This window comes from Delphinus delphis, chromosome 3 (genome assembly GCF_949987515.2).
Source record: "Delphinus delphis chromosome 3, mDelDel1.2, whole genome shotgun sequence".
Taxonomy (NCBI): domain Eukaryota; kingdom Metazoa; phylum Chordata; class Mammalia; order Artiodactyla; family Delphinidae; genus Delphinus; species Delphinus delphis.
In genome coordinates, this window is record NC_082685.1 from 15486095 (window position 1) to 15501515 (window position 15421).

The window sequence follows — 15421 nt, forward strand, 5'->3', positions numbered from 1 at the left end:
CTGAGGAACTTTCACCTTCATGGACCCCTTCTTCTGTAAAAAAGGATAAAAAATTATTTTTTTAAAAAAATTTATTTATTTTAAAATATTTATTTATTTAGGCTTTGTTGGGTCCTAGCTGTGGCATGCAGGACCTTTCATTGCATCACGTGGGCTCTTCATTGCAGTTCACTGGCTTCTCTCTAGTTGTGGTACGCGGGCTGCAGAGTGCACGGGCTCTGTAGTTGTGGTGCATGGGCTCCAGAGTGCATGGGCTCTGTAGTTGTGGCATGCGGGCTCTCTAGTTGTGGTGCATGGGTTCAGTAGTTGCCGTGTGTGGGCTTAGCTGCCCCACAGAATGTGGGATCTTAATTCTCCCAGCAGGGATTGAACCAGCGTCCCTTGCATTGCAAGACAGATTCTTAACCACTGGACCAGCAGGAAAGTCCCTAAAAAATCATTTAAAAACTGCATTTGTATAACTTACATGAGGTCACTAGAGTAGTCAAAATCATAGGGACAGAAAGTAGAGTGGTGGTTGCCAGGGGCTGGGGGAAGGTGAGGATAGGGGATTATTGTTTAATGGGGGTAGAGTTTCAGTTCTGCAAGATGAAAAGAGGAATGAATGGCTGGTGACGGTTGCGTAACAGTGTGAATGTCCTTAATGTCACTGAACCAGACACTTAAAAATGGTTATGATGGTAAATTTATGTTATGTGTATTTTACCACGATTAAAAAATTGAAAAAAATCCTGCATTGGTATAAAGATAAATATAATCCAGGCTGAAGTTATAATTTTAATAATTTAAATATATATAATATTTTATATAATCATATCATATGACATACTATATTGTACATTGTGTAAATATATTATATATTATATACTTATTTTTATATAGTTATATGTTTCTTCTGACTTTAAAAGAAATTAAAAAGAAAACATTTTCGTGGGCCCCTCCACCAGCATCTGCTGTGGCCAATGCAGAAATCGGTCCTGGGAAATTGGCAGCAGGGAGGGAATGCATTTCAAACATGGTGTGCATCAGACCCATTAGAAATGCAAATCCTAGACCTTGTCCCCTGAGATTCAGATTCTGTAGGTCTGGAGTGTGGCCCAGGAATCTGTATCATTGAAGGGCACTGTAGGTATTCTCATGCAAATGACACCTGGACCATTCTTCGGGGGCAGTGCAGTATCCCCATGTGGGGACATCCCCACACCTTTAAAAGTCCAGACTTAACCCCTCACTTGCTGGGTGGCATTTTAAGTCTTGCCACTGCTCTATTTCTTCATCTCTAACACGGGGATGATGACATTCACTTTTTAGTGTCACTGAGAGGCTCCCTGGGTGCCCACAGCTCGACTTAGGGGAAGCAGCCAAAATCTCATCTCTGAGGCAACTGAGGGGATTGTGCAAATGCTGTTGGGGAATATTGGGTGAGCCGAGGTGACAAGCCGGGTCTGTGCCAGCTAGGATGAGGGTGGCAGGTTGCAACCCAGAGGGTAAGGCATTACATGCAAGGTTTGCATCCCCATGTAAGGTTTCTGGGGAAGATGGATGGACAAAGATGCAGACAAAGGGGACAGTCCCCAGGCCCAGGAAGGACCTGGAAGGGGCTCAAAAGTCAGAAGGGTGGTGATGACTCTATACCCCAGGAGGATGGATGCACTGTGCCAATGGGCTCCCTTTCTCTTTTGTTTTGACCATTAGAGAACAGTGGCCAAGAGAGGAAGAGGGGATAGAGGCATTTATTCCCCCAGCATCCACATGGCGTTTCCTTCCTTCTTGCACTTAGGAACACTAGACAGTACTTTTCTCCTTCTGACCACCTTGCCCCTTCATACTTACGAGTGGCAAATGTGGCCCCTCACAATAAGTAACACCTTGGGTACTGTGTTATCCCTTGAGGTTTCCCTACATCCTGCCTACACCTCTGCAAATACAGTCCATTCTCATTATTCATGGAGGTTACGTTCTACAAAGTTGCCCAAATACTGAACCGTCACTCCCAGGAGAAACACAAAAAGTAGAATCTTGTGAGCCTCTGGTCCCGTATTTGTCAACTGATCCATACATAACCTTGTCTTATGTGTGTTTCTGCTTAAAGATGACTTATTTAATCATATATTGTTCAATAAAAATATTATACGTTAACGTGAGTCATTAATATTGAACTCAAGGGCAACAGCGCTATAACTTATGCCTGAAGCGAACCTGTGTGACACACGCATTTTCTCTGTAAGGCACGTGTCAGCCTTCTCGTACTTAGGAACACGAGACAGCACTTTGGCATGATGATTCGGAGCTGTTTAAAACAGTGAGATCACGAGCGAAAAGCCCAAAAATACAAAAAAAGGGCCAAAAAGTAGACTCGGAAAGGACGCTTGTTTAGGGATGAGACCTGAAACAGGCAGGCAGAGCTTTGCCTTGCTGTACCTTCTGGGATTGTGTGGTCCGGACGCAAAAGTCTTCTACTGCTCTGTGCATGCTCTCAAATGACTGGGGGAAGTGTCACGGTATTGGGGGTTGCGAATAAACTTTAGTGAATTAGGTGAATTCACAAATACAGAATCTCTGAGTCATGGGGATCAGCTGTTGTTTCTTTGTTAAAATTCCTTCAAATTGTGTGGGCTGTCTGCTTCCTGTTGGCATCCTGATGGGTACAGGGAGAAAGTGCCTGAAGAACATTCCCAGGGAAATTAGGATCCCAGGGAAATTCGAACCCTAGGGAACCCCTGATGGTCCCCAGGCTGCGGAGTCCCTCTTGAGATAAGGGAGCTGGCTGTGATGCCCAAGGACTCCGAGTCAGATACTGCTGGTTTGAACGCCCAGCCCTACTCCTCAGCTCTGTGACCCTGGGCACGCAGCTCTCCCTTTTTTCTGTGTATTTTCCTGTCAAATGAGCATAATTTGCTCCATCTACACTCGGTTGTTATGGTGAGCCCATCGATGCTTATAGTCTGGAGTAAGAGAGAGTGAGCATGGGGCTTCCCTGGTGGCGCAGTGGTTGAGAGTCCGCCTGCCGATGCAGGGGACACGGATTCGTGCCCCGGTCCGGGAAGATCCCACATGCCACGGAGTGGCTATGCCCGTGAGCCATGGCCGCTGAACCTGCACGTCCGGAGCCTGTGCTCTGCAACGGGAGAGGCCACAGCAGTGAGAGGCCCTCGTACCGCAAAAAAAAAAAAAAAAAAAAAAAAAAAAAAAAAAGAGAGCGAGCATGGATTCAGACCCAGGTTTAAATCCTTTGTCCCTTGCTGGCTCTGTGACCCTGGGCAAATGATTTCACCTTCCTGAACTTCATTTCCTTCTCTGTAAAATGTTGACTGGGCTCGGTTGTGACCATGTGACTTTGCCAAAAGGATAATGTTTGTGAGGGTGATTTTTAGCACATGCATGGCCGGTCTCATGAGAGAGGAATCATGTGTGATTTGGTCCTTGCTGTATCCCCAGCACCTAACAGTCTCTGGCATGAAGCAGTTGCTTGGGAAATATTTGTGGCTTGAATGAACACCCCTTATTCTATGTACATTACACCCTGGAATCTTTCTATGAGAGCAGATGATTATCACAGCTTGGTGATGGGAGGGCGTCCAAGAGAACAGAGAGGAGAAATTGAACTATGCCTGAACGGGTGGGTGCAGTCAGGTGGGCTTCCTGTAGGAGACCACACTAGAGCTGCATCCAACAGGAAGATGCTGCCTGCACTTGATCAACTTGTGAGCTCCCTGAGAGCAGGGACCATGTAAGCCTTGCTCACTGCTGCCCTCTCAGCACCTGGTTCAGAACCTGGCACTTTATAGGGGCTTAATAAAGGATGCTGTGAATTTTGAAGTATCCCCTCCCCCGGGTAAATGGAGAAAAGGGCAATGGGAAGCAGGGAGGGCTCAATTCCACCTCTGCACTGGAGTTGCTTGGGGTCTGGGAATATAAACAACCTCCACTAGAGAGAGCTCCAGGGGAAGCTTCATCCCTGTGTGTGTGTGTGTTTTGTCAATAAAGGCAGACTCCGAGGTCTGCTTAGAGAGCAGGCTGTAGAGTTCGGTATTAAAATTCCATCTCTTCTCCTTACTAGCTGCATGACCTTGGGCATCTGCTTAACCTCACTGTGCTTCACCTTCCTTAACTGTAAAATGGGAAGAACAATTCACCTGCAGTTGAAGATATTTTATGTGCAGCCACTATTCTATAGGTCTTAAATGTATGAACTCCTCTATCCTTATGACAAGGCTTCGAGGTGAATGCTGCAATTCCACATTTTACAGGTTGGAGACACTGAGGCCAGAGAGCAACAGTGACTTGCCTAAGGCCACACAATCTGAAACCGGGGAGCCAGGATTTGAGCCCTAGAAATAGGGTGGCCAAATCCATTCTATTAACTTCCAGGATACACGACCTATAAAGTGTTATAGGGTAAGTGACCAGTAGGTGCCTAATAAGTGGTAATTATTAGGTTATTTTAAATTATAATTCTGCTAGAGGGAGCTTGGAGAGAGGTTGGGTCAGGAGAGAGGGAGGGCCGCTGGGCTGGGGCCGACTGGGGCTACGGTGCGCCTGTCACTTGCGGGCGACGCTGGACTCCGCGTGTGGTGGCGTGCGTGGGTCCCAGTCGTTGACCAGGCGCTGTGCCTGCTCATAGAACACGTGGGGGTGCCGCTGGCGGAGGCGCAAGCGCACCACGTTGTAGTCCACGTCCTGCCCGATCTTCTTGCAGTTGAAGCTCCAGGCGACGTTCTTGCGCATGGAGAGCAGCTCTTTCAGGTTCTCTTCCACGTGCGCGATGCGGCGCTGCAGTTTGTCAGTGCCCTGGAGACAGGGAGGGGCCGTGTTGAGAAACAGGCGAGCCCCAGCGAGGCGCTATCTGGGATGCGAGGACACATCTGGGCCAGGTGTGCATGTGAAAGGACAACAGCTGAAGAGGGGAGGGGCCTCAGATGGGGGCACATCTGAGTCAGGTGTGTGTGTGAAAGGGCCTCGCCTGGGAAGGAGCACAGCCAGGAGGGGCGAGCCTCGAATGGGGTTGGGAGTTACACACCTGGGCCAGAATGTACTTGGAAAAGAACCTGTGACAGGGCGGGTATGAAGGAGGGGATGCACCTGCAGCTGCGGGGAGGAGCGGACCTTGGATAGAGGTGGAGCAGAGGTTGAGGGAACTTATTTGAGACAGGTGTGGGTATTGAAGAGCATCCTTCCGGTCAAGGAGTTGAAGGACTCACAGACCTGAGTGAGGGGGTCTTACCTGGGCTAAGTGTGCTTGAGAAACGAGTCTTACCAGGGCAGGGCCGCGCCTGGAGAGGGAGGGCAGACGCGGAAGGGGGATGGACAGGGGCTTACCTGGGCGAGTCGCGTGGCCTCCGGGAGTTGGGTGCCCACGTGTCTCTGATACATGCGAACCAGAGGTCTGTCCAGTTTCTCTCGAGTCTCCAGGTGACTTTTTGACAGAGGACCCTGGCGGAGTGTGGTGTGTAGAGCCGTGAGGCCCAGCCAACCTGACGCCCCCGGCCGCATCCCCGCAGACCCTTTTCCCAAACCGTACCTTGACGAGGCCGCGGGTGACGCACATCTCCTGGTTGAATTTCGTGCACCGGTGGATAGTTGCCCTCATTAGTCCTAAGGTCATGTTCAGTCTATCCTGGGTGGGTGGGAGCACAGGGAGAATCACCTCGGCCTCCTGTCCCCTCTCCTCCTGCGTCCCCCTTCTCCCTCCTCGGTGCTATAGCATCCTAGCCTCCAGCTGCCAACTCAGAGCAGCGCCGGCGGGGCCCACCTTCAGCTCCAAGGTCTCGCGCATTTTCTGCGCTAGCGAGGCGCACACGTGGTCGCTGATCTGCTGTAGCTGTTCTCGGATGTCCTCCTCGTTCTTTGCCATATCTAGCAAAGTGTCCTTGGACTCCATTAACAGTCGCTTGGCTTCGTACAGCGCCGTGGCGCACTCTGACGGAGTGGGGAGGAGGGATGCGTGTGGGGTGTCAGGGTCTCCTTTTCCCAACCCTGGCTTTCTGCGTCCCCCTCTCTATTCTCAGGTGGTGGTAGGCCCTGGGCAAGGGGGCTTTACTGATGGACTGGGAGAAAGTCCAGGGGAGGGGCCAATAGCGGGGTTCGTATGAGTAGCATCAGGGAGTGACTGAACGAGTCGGAGTGTGGGAAGCAGTAGTGCGCAGGGGAAAGAGCTAATCAAGAACGTGCGCTCTGCTGGAGACTGGCACCCCTCTCTCTTGGTCGAGGGGGGCAGTTACCCGGGGAAGGCGGCAGCTGAGAAGTGGGAGAGAGGTGAGTACCGAGGAAACCCACTATAGTGGACTCCTTTCTGTGGAGTTTTACCTGGGGTATAGGTGCCCACAGGGTCTGGAGGAGGGGTTTTCAGGCCCTGAGTGCGCGGGGTGGGAACTCGGGAGAGGGTCACCCAAGAGTGGCGGCCGGCCTGCTCCAGAATCTTGTCCAGCGGCTGGTTCATTAGCTCCGCAGCTTGGAGCCTCTCCTTACAGCAGAAGACCAGAGTGTCGCGGCAGGAGGCCAGGGTCTGGGAGTGAGGAAGGAGAGAGAGGCAGAGGTCAATTGTAAGCTGGGAGATTGGGGGAAGTGACTCGCGATCTCTCAGCTAGTGGCTGCAAAGTGTTTTGCCTCCAAATTGACTTTCTCCAGTTCTTGTTGCAGCCGGAAAGGAGCAACCCGTTTTCAAGTGGAAGCTCAGACGCGCAGTACTCTCAGCCTCTGTCCAGAAGCCTTCAGTGGTCCCCGGGTGGGGAGTAAGGAACAGTAGGGGCTGATGGCAGCTTTCCTGTTCCCAGTATTAGTTGCTTGGGTCCTGTGCCTGGCTCTGCTCTGGGAACCTGAGAAAGTCCCTCCCCCATCAATTTCCCCATCTGTGAAGTGGAGCGGTATTTAGCTGTACCTACACTTTGGTCTTCTTGTGCCATCCCTTCTCCTCAATTGCATTCAGGGCTTATCCCACCCCCATCCCTAGTCTCCAGGTCTCCCTTCCTCTTTTCTACTCAGTATGAAGCACCCTCAGCTGTCTTCAGAGTTCCTCTTTCCAGGCTCTACTGCATCTGGACCCCCATCCCTAGTCTCCAGGTCTCCCTTCCTCTTTTCTACTCAGTATGAAGCACCCTCAGCTGTCTTCAGAGTTCCTCTTTCCAGGCTCTACTGCATCTGGACCCCCATCCCTACCCAAATCCTACTGCCACTATTATAAAATATATTGCATTCCTTAGATATTTGTGATTATTTGAAAGTCATATTAAAACAGAAGACTTCATATATATATCCATATAAACACCACATTCATCAAAATGTAGAATATTTCCATCACCTCAGAAATTTCCTTGATGCCCTGTACCTCTTTCCCACTAAGGTGCCTAGTAGATTAGTGAAGGGCTCAGGAAACTACAGACTTTGGACTGGCCATCCGGTTTTGTAAATAAAACTTCATTGGAACATGGCCGTGCTCATTCATGTACATATTGTTTCTGGCTGTTTCTGTGCTCCACTGGCCAAATTAAGTATAGATCTTTCTCGAGTTACGACGGGGTTACATCCCAGTAAACCCACTGTAAGTTGAAAATAGTATGTTGAAATGCATTTAATACACTTAACTTACCAAACATCATAGCTTAGCCTAACCTACCTTAAACGTACTCAGAACACTTACATTAGTCTACAGTTGGGCAAAATCATCTAACACAAGGCCTATTTTATAACAAAGTGTTGACTATTTCATGTTATTTATTGAATACTGTACTGAAAGTGAAAAACAGAACGGTTGTCTGGGTACAGAATGGCTATAAGGGTGTCAGTTATTTACCCAGTGGTTGACTGGGAGCTGTGGCTCACTGCTGCTGCCCGGCATCATGAGAGAGGATTGTACTGCATGTTGCTAGCCGGGGAAAAGATAAAAATTCAAAATTTGAATTACAGTTTCTACTGAATGTGTATCACTTTTGCACCACCGTAAGTTGAATCATTGTAAGTTGAGGACCATCTGTAATTGTGACAGAGACTATTGCACACAAAGCTTAAACAATTTACTACCTGACTCTTTAAGAAAAAGCTTTTGAAATTTAGAACTTCATATAAATGGAATCATACAGTGTGTACTTTTTTTTTTTTTTTTGCGGTACGCGGGCCTCTCACTGTTGTGGCCCCTCCCTTTGCAGAGCCCAGGCTCCGGACGCGCAGGCTCAGCGGCCATGGCTCACGGGCCCAGCCACTCCGCGGCATGTGGGATCCTCCCGGACCGGGGCACGAACCCGTGCCCCCTGCATCGGCAGGCGGACTCCCAACCACCGCGCCACCAGGGAAGCCCTACAGTGTGTACTTTTAATGTCCAGCTTCTTTTGCTGAATATCATATCATTGAGATTCATCCATTTAGGTAAAAAAATGGATTTTAAAAGTCTTTCATTCATTAATGAATTCAAATATTCATTAAGCCCTTCCTGTATGCTGGGCAGTGTGCCAGGTGGCAGGGATACAGTGGGGAAAATGATCCGGTTCCTGACCAAAGGAAGTGAGAGGGTCAGCATGTGCAGATAAGATCGGATAGTGAGTGAATCAGAGAAATGGGGATTATCTGAAAGGGTGCATGGGATCAAAAGAGGGTTTTTTTATTGTGGTGAAATAGACATAGAAATTTGCCAAGGAAACCATTTTAAGTGTACAGTTCAGTGGCATTAAGTATATTCACAATATGCAACCATCCCCACTGTCCATTTTCAGAACTTTTCACCATCCCAGATAGATCTGTATCCGTTAAAGGATAACCCCCCATTTGTTCACTGGTGAGAATGATCCAATAAAGAAAAAAATATTGATGATGCGGTAGAAGGGGAGAAGGTAGGTGTGGCAGGTAGATAGAATTATAGGACTGGCACAGGAAACATGAGAGAAGTTTTCTTCAGTGGTTTCCATGCATTGGGGTCATTCATTGAGAATGAAGAAAGAGCAGGGAGTTGGAGAGATCTGAAGGAAGAGAAGGTATGAAACAACTTGCACAGTGGGACAGCAAGCCTTCTAGAGACACATGATGAGATCTCTGGGAAAGCTCTGAGTGTCAGTTTGAGATCTGAGTTCATGATTTTAAGTTGAAACATGTCTATTTGGTGTGAGCATTTTTCTCCTGGGTTTGTATCTGTCTGTCTTTTCCCAACTCCCAATTTCCCTTTCTCTCTTGCAAGTCCTTCCCTAAGGGGGCCACAGGGTCTTCTCCCTTGTCTGTTTCAGACTTCCTTGAAGGATTTTTCAGGATCACCAGCTTTAAAGGAACATGACAGCGGCCTGGGGGTGCCGTAGGTTGAGTGTAATTAAGGTTCAGCACCACGGACAGTAGGTGCACCAGCTCCTAAGTCCTTTCCCCCAACTCCGCTCTCCCAACCCTGGCCGCTCCCTTCTTTGAATGCCCCTATAATATGAACTCCTTGAGGGCAAGGCCAGTTCTGTACTGTTCACAACTTTGTCCCCAGTGCCAGGCACGGTGGTTGGGACACCAGGGTACTGGATTAATATTTGTCAAATGGAAGAGTCAAAAGTACACACAGGCTCCATGAAACATAAGTACTCTCCCATCTCCATTAGTGATCTCATAAGGAAATCCTTGTTGCAAGAGTGAAGGATTCAGTGAGAGACCATCTCTGGCTGGAGCTGACAGAGACGAGCACACAGTACAGTGTAAAGAGCTCAAGACGTCTGAGTTAAATCATGAGGAAGTTCTCCCACTTCTGGGTACATATCCAAAGGAAATGAGGACCTTGAAGAGAAACAGCTCCCATGTACATTTCAGCATGATTTACAACAGTCAAGACACAGAAACAATCTAAATGTCTGTTGACAGATGAATGGATAAAGAAAATGTGATATTATATAATATATAATACAGTAATATAATAATAGTAGTAATTACCAGTAATAACAATATTACTATATTATATTAATACTATTACTATACTAATAATATATAGCAATAATAATATATTAATAATAAATTATGTAGATATCAATATAGTATAGTATATAATAACATATAATATATAATGAAATATTATTCAGTCTTAAAAAAGAAGGAAATCTCGCCATTTGTGACATCATGGATGAGCCTGGAGGATATTATGCTACGTGAAATAAGCCAGATGCAGAAAGGTCTTGCTTAGATGTGGAATCTAAAATAGTCACATTCAGAGAGGGAGAAAGTAGAATGGTGGTTGGCAGGGGCTGAGGGGAGAGAGAAATGGGGAGATGTTGGTCCAGTTGTACAAAGTTTCAGTTACGCAAGATGATTAAGTTCTGGGGATCTAATGTAACTATAGTTAGCAATACTGTCTTTTATAATCGAAATTTGCTAAGTGTTCTCACCACACACACGAGGTGATTGTGGTGATTATTTCACAGTGTACACGTATATCAAATCCTCAATTTGTACATTTAAATATATACACAATTTAAATTTGTTAATTGTATCTTGCTAAAGCTGGAAAAAAAAAGACACCTGAGCTGAAACCACAGCCCTACCACGGGCTAGCTCCATGCCTTGGGTGAGGCCATGTCTTTCTGAGCCTCAGTTTCCCCATCTCTAAAGAGGGGATCATAGTTCTATTTCACAGGAGGATTTTAAAGACTTAATGACTGCACAGGGCTTGGCACAGAGGGGGATGTTCATTGCTATGTTGAGGCCCAACTCCATCTCTCAGAGCTCCAGTCTTTCCCTTTCATAAAGTGGAAATACAGTGAATGTCAGGTCAGGGTGGGGCGGGTGTGTGGGTTGAGGGATTTGCTGTTGCTACAGTCCCCAAGGTTAGAGCAGTTTGCCCATTAGGTGGCCAAGGGTCCCCCTCCAGCTCCCTTAAAGTGGCCCCAGGTATTCCCAACCTTGAGCAGGGCCTCTGATTTTTCCATATCTTCCTCCATCTTCCTCTTCATCTTCTTTAGTTCCTCTTTCTCCCAGGTAAGCATACTGTCAGCTTTGTCAGGGATCTGGAAAACAAGGAGAGAATCTTTCACACCTTTGGGAGAGGGCTGGAGGGAGAGTTCTCCTTCCAGAGTAGTAGAGGGTTTGCCAACCTCATAAACTCTGGCTTTGGGGAATGGAGTTGGGGGCACTCTCGCCTTTTGGGGATCTCACTCTCTGAGAAGGCTTTACCTTTTAGGGGGCTCTCACTTGGGGTAGGTCTTACCTTCTAGAGAGCGGGGCTGGGGGCTTCTCCCTTTTTATAGGTAGGAGCCCAGTGAGCTGGGATGGAAGTGACTTAACCTGGGGAAAGGTTATCACCACTTTCTGGGGCTGAGGGTCCCCCTTCCTTGGTGATGGTCTTATCTTCTCTCCCTGGCTAGAAGTGGAGGAGTCTCATCATAGGTTTGCCTTCTTGAGGTCTTACTATCTGGATCTGGGGGCTGGGACTAGGAATCCCACCCTGTGGGTGGGGTCTCATCTCTCCCCAGGGAGGCTGGAATATTCTCCCCGTTTGGGGTGGGGGTCTGGGGTTTCACTTTAGGGGGAGGATTTCACCAGGGCTGGGACTAGGGGTCTCACCCTTTCCCCCTGGCTAGGGGCTTAAGTCTCAGGTGCAGGGGCTGGGAGTCCAAGGGTCTCAATCTTTACGCAAAATCTGCTCCTTTCCACCTGGGTGAGGCCCCGGGAGGGGTTCTCACTCGCTGAGGCTGGTGGGGGACTTTGGTTAGGGTTTTAAAAATAAGCATTTTGAGGAGTTTCGTCTGGGTTGGGACCAGAACATCACCCACTCTGCTCAGCTGGGGGCTTTGTGTGTGTTTTCAGTGGGATTGGGGCACTGAGGGTCTCATGCCTGTGGGAGGGTCTCACCCTCTGCGCCTAGGGACTGGGTGAGTGATTTCATGTCTGGGCTGGGGGTTGTAGATTTTACTCTTTGGGAAGGATTTCATCTAGTCTGACTCAAGGGTCCCACCTCTCCCTGGCTGGGAAACTGGGATAGATTCCCCCTCTGGGGCAAGGGGCCTGAGAATCTCATCTCTTTGGGTGGATCTCCACCTCTGGCGCTGGGAACAAAGGCACCTCATCTTGGGGGTATTTTCTTGTGGTCTCACTCAATGGAGCTGGGACGGGTTGGAGAGTTCTCTCTATAGGGTGGGTTTTGCCCAGGCTGAGAGCATCTGGGAGCGGAGGCCTCAGTCTTTGCGACTGAGCTGGGGGGAATGGTGGTCCCACCTTCTCAGACTTGGGCCGGTAGCCCCGCAGCTTGACGCTCTGCTGGTTAATAAGCAGGGCCTTGCGCACTTCGCTGAGCCTGTGGTCGGTAGCCTCCCGCTGGCGCTGCAGCAACCGCAGCTGCCCATTGATCTGGTGCTGGGCGCGGCTGAGGCGGGCGGCAGTGAGGCGCGCCCCACGAGCGTGCGCGTGCACCACCTCGGCCGTCTGCAGGGCCCGCGCGTCGCGGTGCATGGGCAGCGGCAGGCGCGCATGCCAGGCAGGCGGCTTCATCTTGCCCTTCCACAACGTAACGCCCTCACCCGGCGGTGGCTTCTCCATGGTGCTGCCACCTTTGAGCATCTCCACGCGGAAGCGCCAGGGCAGGATGTAGGCGGCCCGGCCGAGGTGGCGCGCCATGTGTGGGTCCCGCACGCTGTCCTTGGGTTGCCACATGGTCACCGCCTCTCGCCCACAGCGGTCGGTCAGCTGGTGCGCCTTCTGTGTCAAGGCCTTGGTCGCCTCGCGCCATGCTGGAGGCCCAACACGCGTGTCCTGGCTGTGCTCAACCGGGGGTATCAACACGGGCATGGTCCCTGATTGGGGTCCTCGCCTGGCCCGAGGTCCTCTCCAGGAGAGGCAGGGACCCCCAACGACACGCAACTCCTTCCTGGCCTGAAGAGTGAGTGAAGCAGAGGACCCATCACTATGACGACCGTGGCAACAGCGCAGGCAGAGTTCCAAAAGTGGGGGAGGGGAAAGGCTACAGGGAAGGGTTGGATGGACTCTGCTTTGGAGCCAGGCAGAGGTGGCTTGGAATCCTGGCTCTTTGAGAAAACCGACCTCATCTAGCCAGCCCCTCACTGTTGCTTCTTACCCTCCAGGAACACGGGCCTTCTTCCAGCTCTGAGGACATGCTAAGGTCTTTCCCACTTCAAAGCTTTAGATTTCCTGTTCCTTCTGTGTAGTATACTCCTTTTCACCTCCTTCCCATGGCTGGCTCTTTTCCAGTCTTCAGAACCCAGCTTAAATATTACCATCTTTTGCGGAGCACAGGCTCCGGACGCGCAGGCTCAGCGGCCACGGCTCACGGGCGCAGCTGCTCCGTGGCACGTGGGATTTTCCCAGACCGGGGCACGAACCCGTGTCCCCGGCATCGGCAGGCGGACTCTCAACCACTGCGCCACCAGGGAAGCCTCAAATATTACCATCTTAAAGGAGTCTTTCCTTAGTGCAATATCTAAGCTCTACTCTCTCCCATCACTCAGGATTTTTAGTGCAAGCCACAGCAAAGGAAAAGATGGTTTCCCGATCAGAATCACAGCCAAAAAATACAAAGACACGTGGTGGCTCTTGAGGACACCATGGCAACCACTGCAGAAATCTCAGCTGCTGGTTGGCTGTCCCTGGGAGCGGCACTGTTACTGCGACCAGCAACTGAGTCAGTTCTCTATAGTACCTGCTTTTTTGCCTCCTTAGTTCCCAGGGTCCAAGGTGGCTGCATCTAATTGCCTGAGCCTGTGTCGCATGATCATGCCTGAGCTACAAGGGAAGCTAGGAAAGTGACTCATGTCTGAACTTCCTGTTTCTATGGCGGAAGGAGGACTTTGTTTTCCACCCACCAAGAGTTACATGATGTATAATTCCTCCAACATAGGAAGCCTCTCAGAGTCTGGGGAAGAAAAAGAGACAGTTGCCCTCAATCTCTCCCCCATAATTCTCCGTCACATCACCTCGTTTGTTTCCTTCTAGCAGTGGCATCTTTATCTGGGCCATTCATAGGCATCTCAAACTCGACAGGTCCAAAACCACACTTCTGATTAATCTCCCTGGTCTTTTTCCTCTGCTAGTGTTCTTTGACTTGATAGTTAGCCCACCATCCACCCCAGTTGCTCGTGTTAAAATCTTAGGAAGCTTCCTGAATTTTTTTGTGTCCATATCCAATCCATCAGCAAGTTTTGCCTGTCCTACCTTCAAAACTTATCTCCGATATGATCTTTTTTTTCCTCCATTGCTACCAGCGGCATTGTCATTCTCATTCACACCATCATTTCTCACTCACCTGGTCTCCCTGTCTACCCCCTCCTCCCTTGCCTCCCCAAATTCATTCTCCACACTACAGTCAGCACTATGTTTTAAACTAGAGCACATCACTTTCTCCCTTAAAAACCCTTCAGTGAATCTCATAGTACTTAGAATAAAATCTGAGATCTTCACTCAAAAGTGTCACTTCCCCGAACTAACTCATCTTCTATCTTCCACCTCCAGGTCCACTCCACACTGTGCTCCAGTCTCTCTGGCCATTTTTGTGTTCCTCTAACATGTCATGCTAGTTCCTACCTCAGGGCCTTTGTACCTGCAGGTACCCTTTTGGCTGAATCTCTTTCTCTCAAGATTTTTGCCTGGCTGGCTTCTTGGTGTCCTTCAGGAAGGTCTCACCTCTAAGCCAGGTCTTCCTCAGCTCCCTTAGTCTTACAGTCTCTTTACATGGTGTCTTCATAACACTCCCTACTATCTGAAAATGTCTTATCCATTTATTTGCTTACTGAAAAATTTTTTTGTCTCCCCCACCTACCCTGGAAGAATCCAAGAGTCTCGAGAGCAGGAACCTTCGTCTCAGGTGCCCGGCACAGCTCAGGGCACATAACAGGTCCTCAGTACACATGGGATGAAGGAATGGATGGCCTCAATCACATGCTGTGATAATTTTACTTGCTTCTTTTTTTGAGATGAAAGTTTCATAAATAAAAATAACCATTTTGGGCTTCCCTGGTGGCGCAGTGGTTGAGAGTCCCCCTGCCGATGCAGGGGACACGGGTTCGTGCCCCGGTCCGGGAAGATCCCACATGCCGCGGAGCGGCTGGGCCCGTGAGCCATGGCCGCTGAGCCTGCGCGCAGCGGGAGAGGCCACAACAGTGAGAGGCCTGTGCACCGCAAAAAAAAAAAAAAAAAAATTAACCATTTTAAAGTGCACAATTCAGAGGCATTTAGTACATTCACGATGTTGTGCAACCACCGCTTCTACCAGGTTCTAAAACATTTTTATCATCCCCAAATAAAATCTTGTTCCCATTCCCCTCTCCCCTCAGCCCCTGGCAACCACTATCTACTTTCTATCTATATGGATTTGTCGGTTTCGTATATTTCATTTAAACTAATCATACACTGTGTGCCATTTTGTGTCTGGGGCCTCTTTCACTTAGTGTGATGTTTCTGAGGTTTGTCCAAGCTGTAGCATGTAACAGTACTTCATTCTTTTTCATGGCTGTATTCCATTATATTTATA

At 49.1% G+C, this 15421-nt stretch overlaps 1 protein-coding gene across 1 annotated transcript; it reads right to left on the reverse strand.

The window, feature by feature from the left end:
* Positions 1-4542: 4542 nt before the first annotated feature.
* Positions 4543-12726, reverse strand: TEKTL1 (tektin like 1). The gene is made up of 7 exons (XM_060006722.1): positions 12157-12726; positions 10845-10949; positions 6307-6505; positions 5753-5919; positions 5522-5617; positions 5320-5433; positions 4543-4791 (listed from the first exon to the last, which is right to left on the reverse strand). Exons 1-7 carry the CDS (start codon positions 12724-12726, stop codon positions 4543-4545), a joined length of 1500 nt encoding a protein of 499 aa, XP_059862705.1.
* Positions 12727-15421: the final 2695 nt, after the last annotated feature.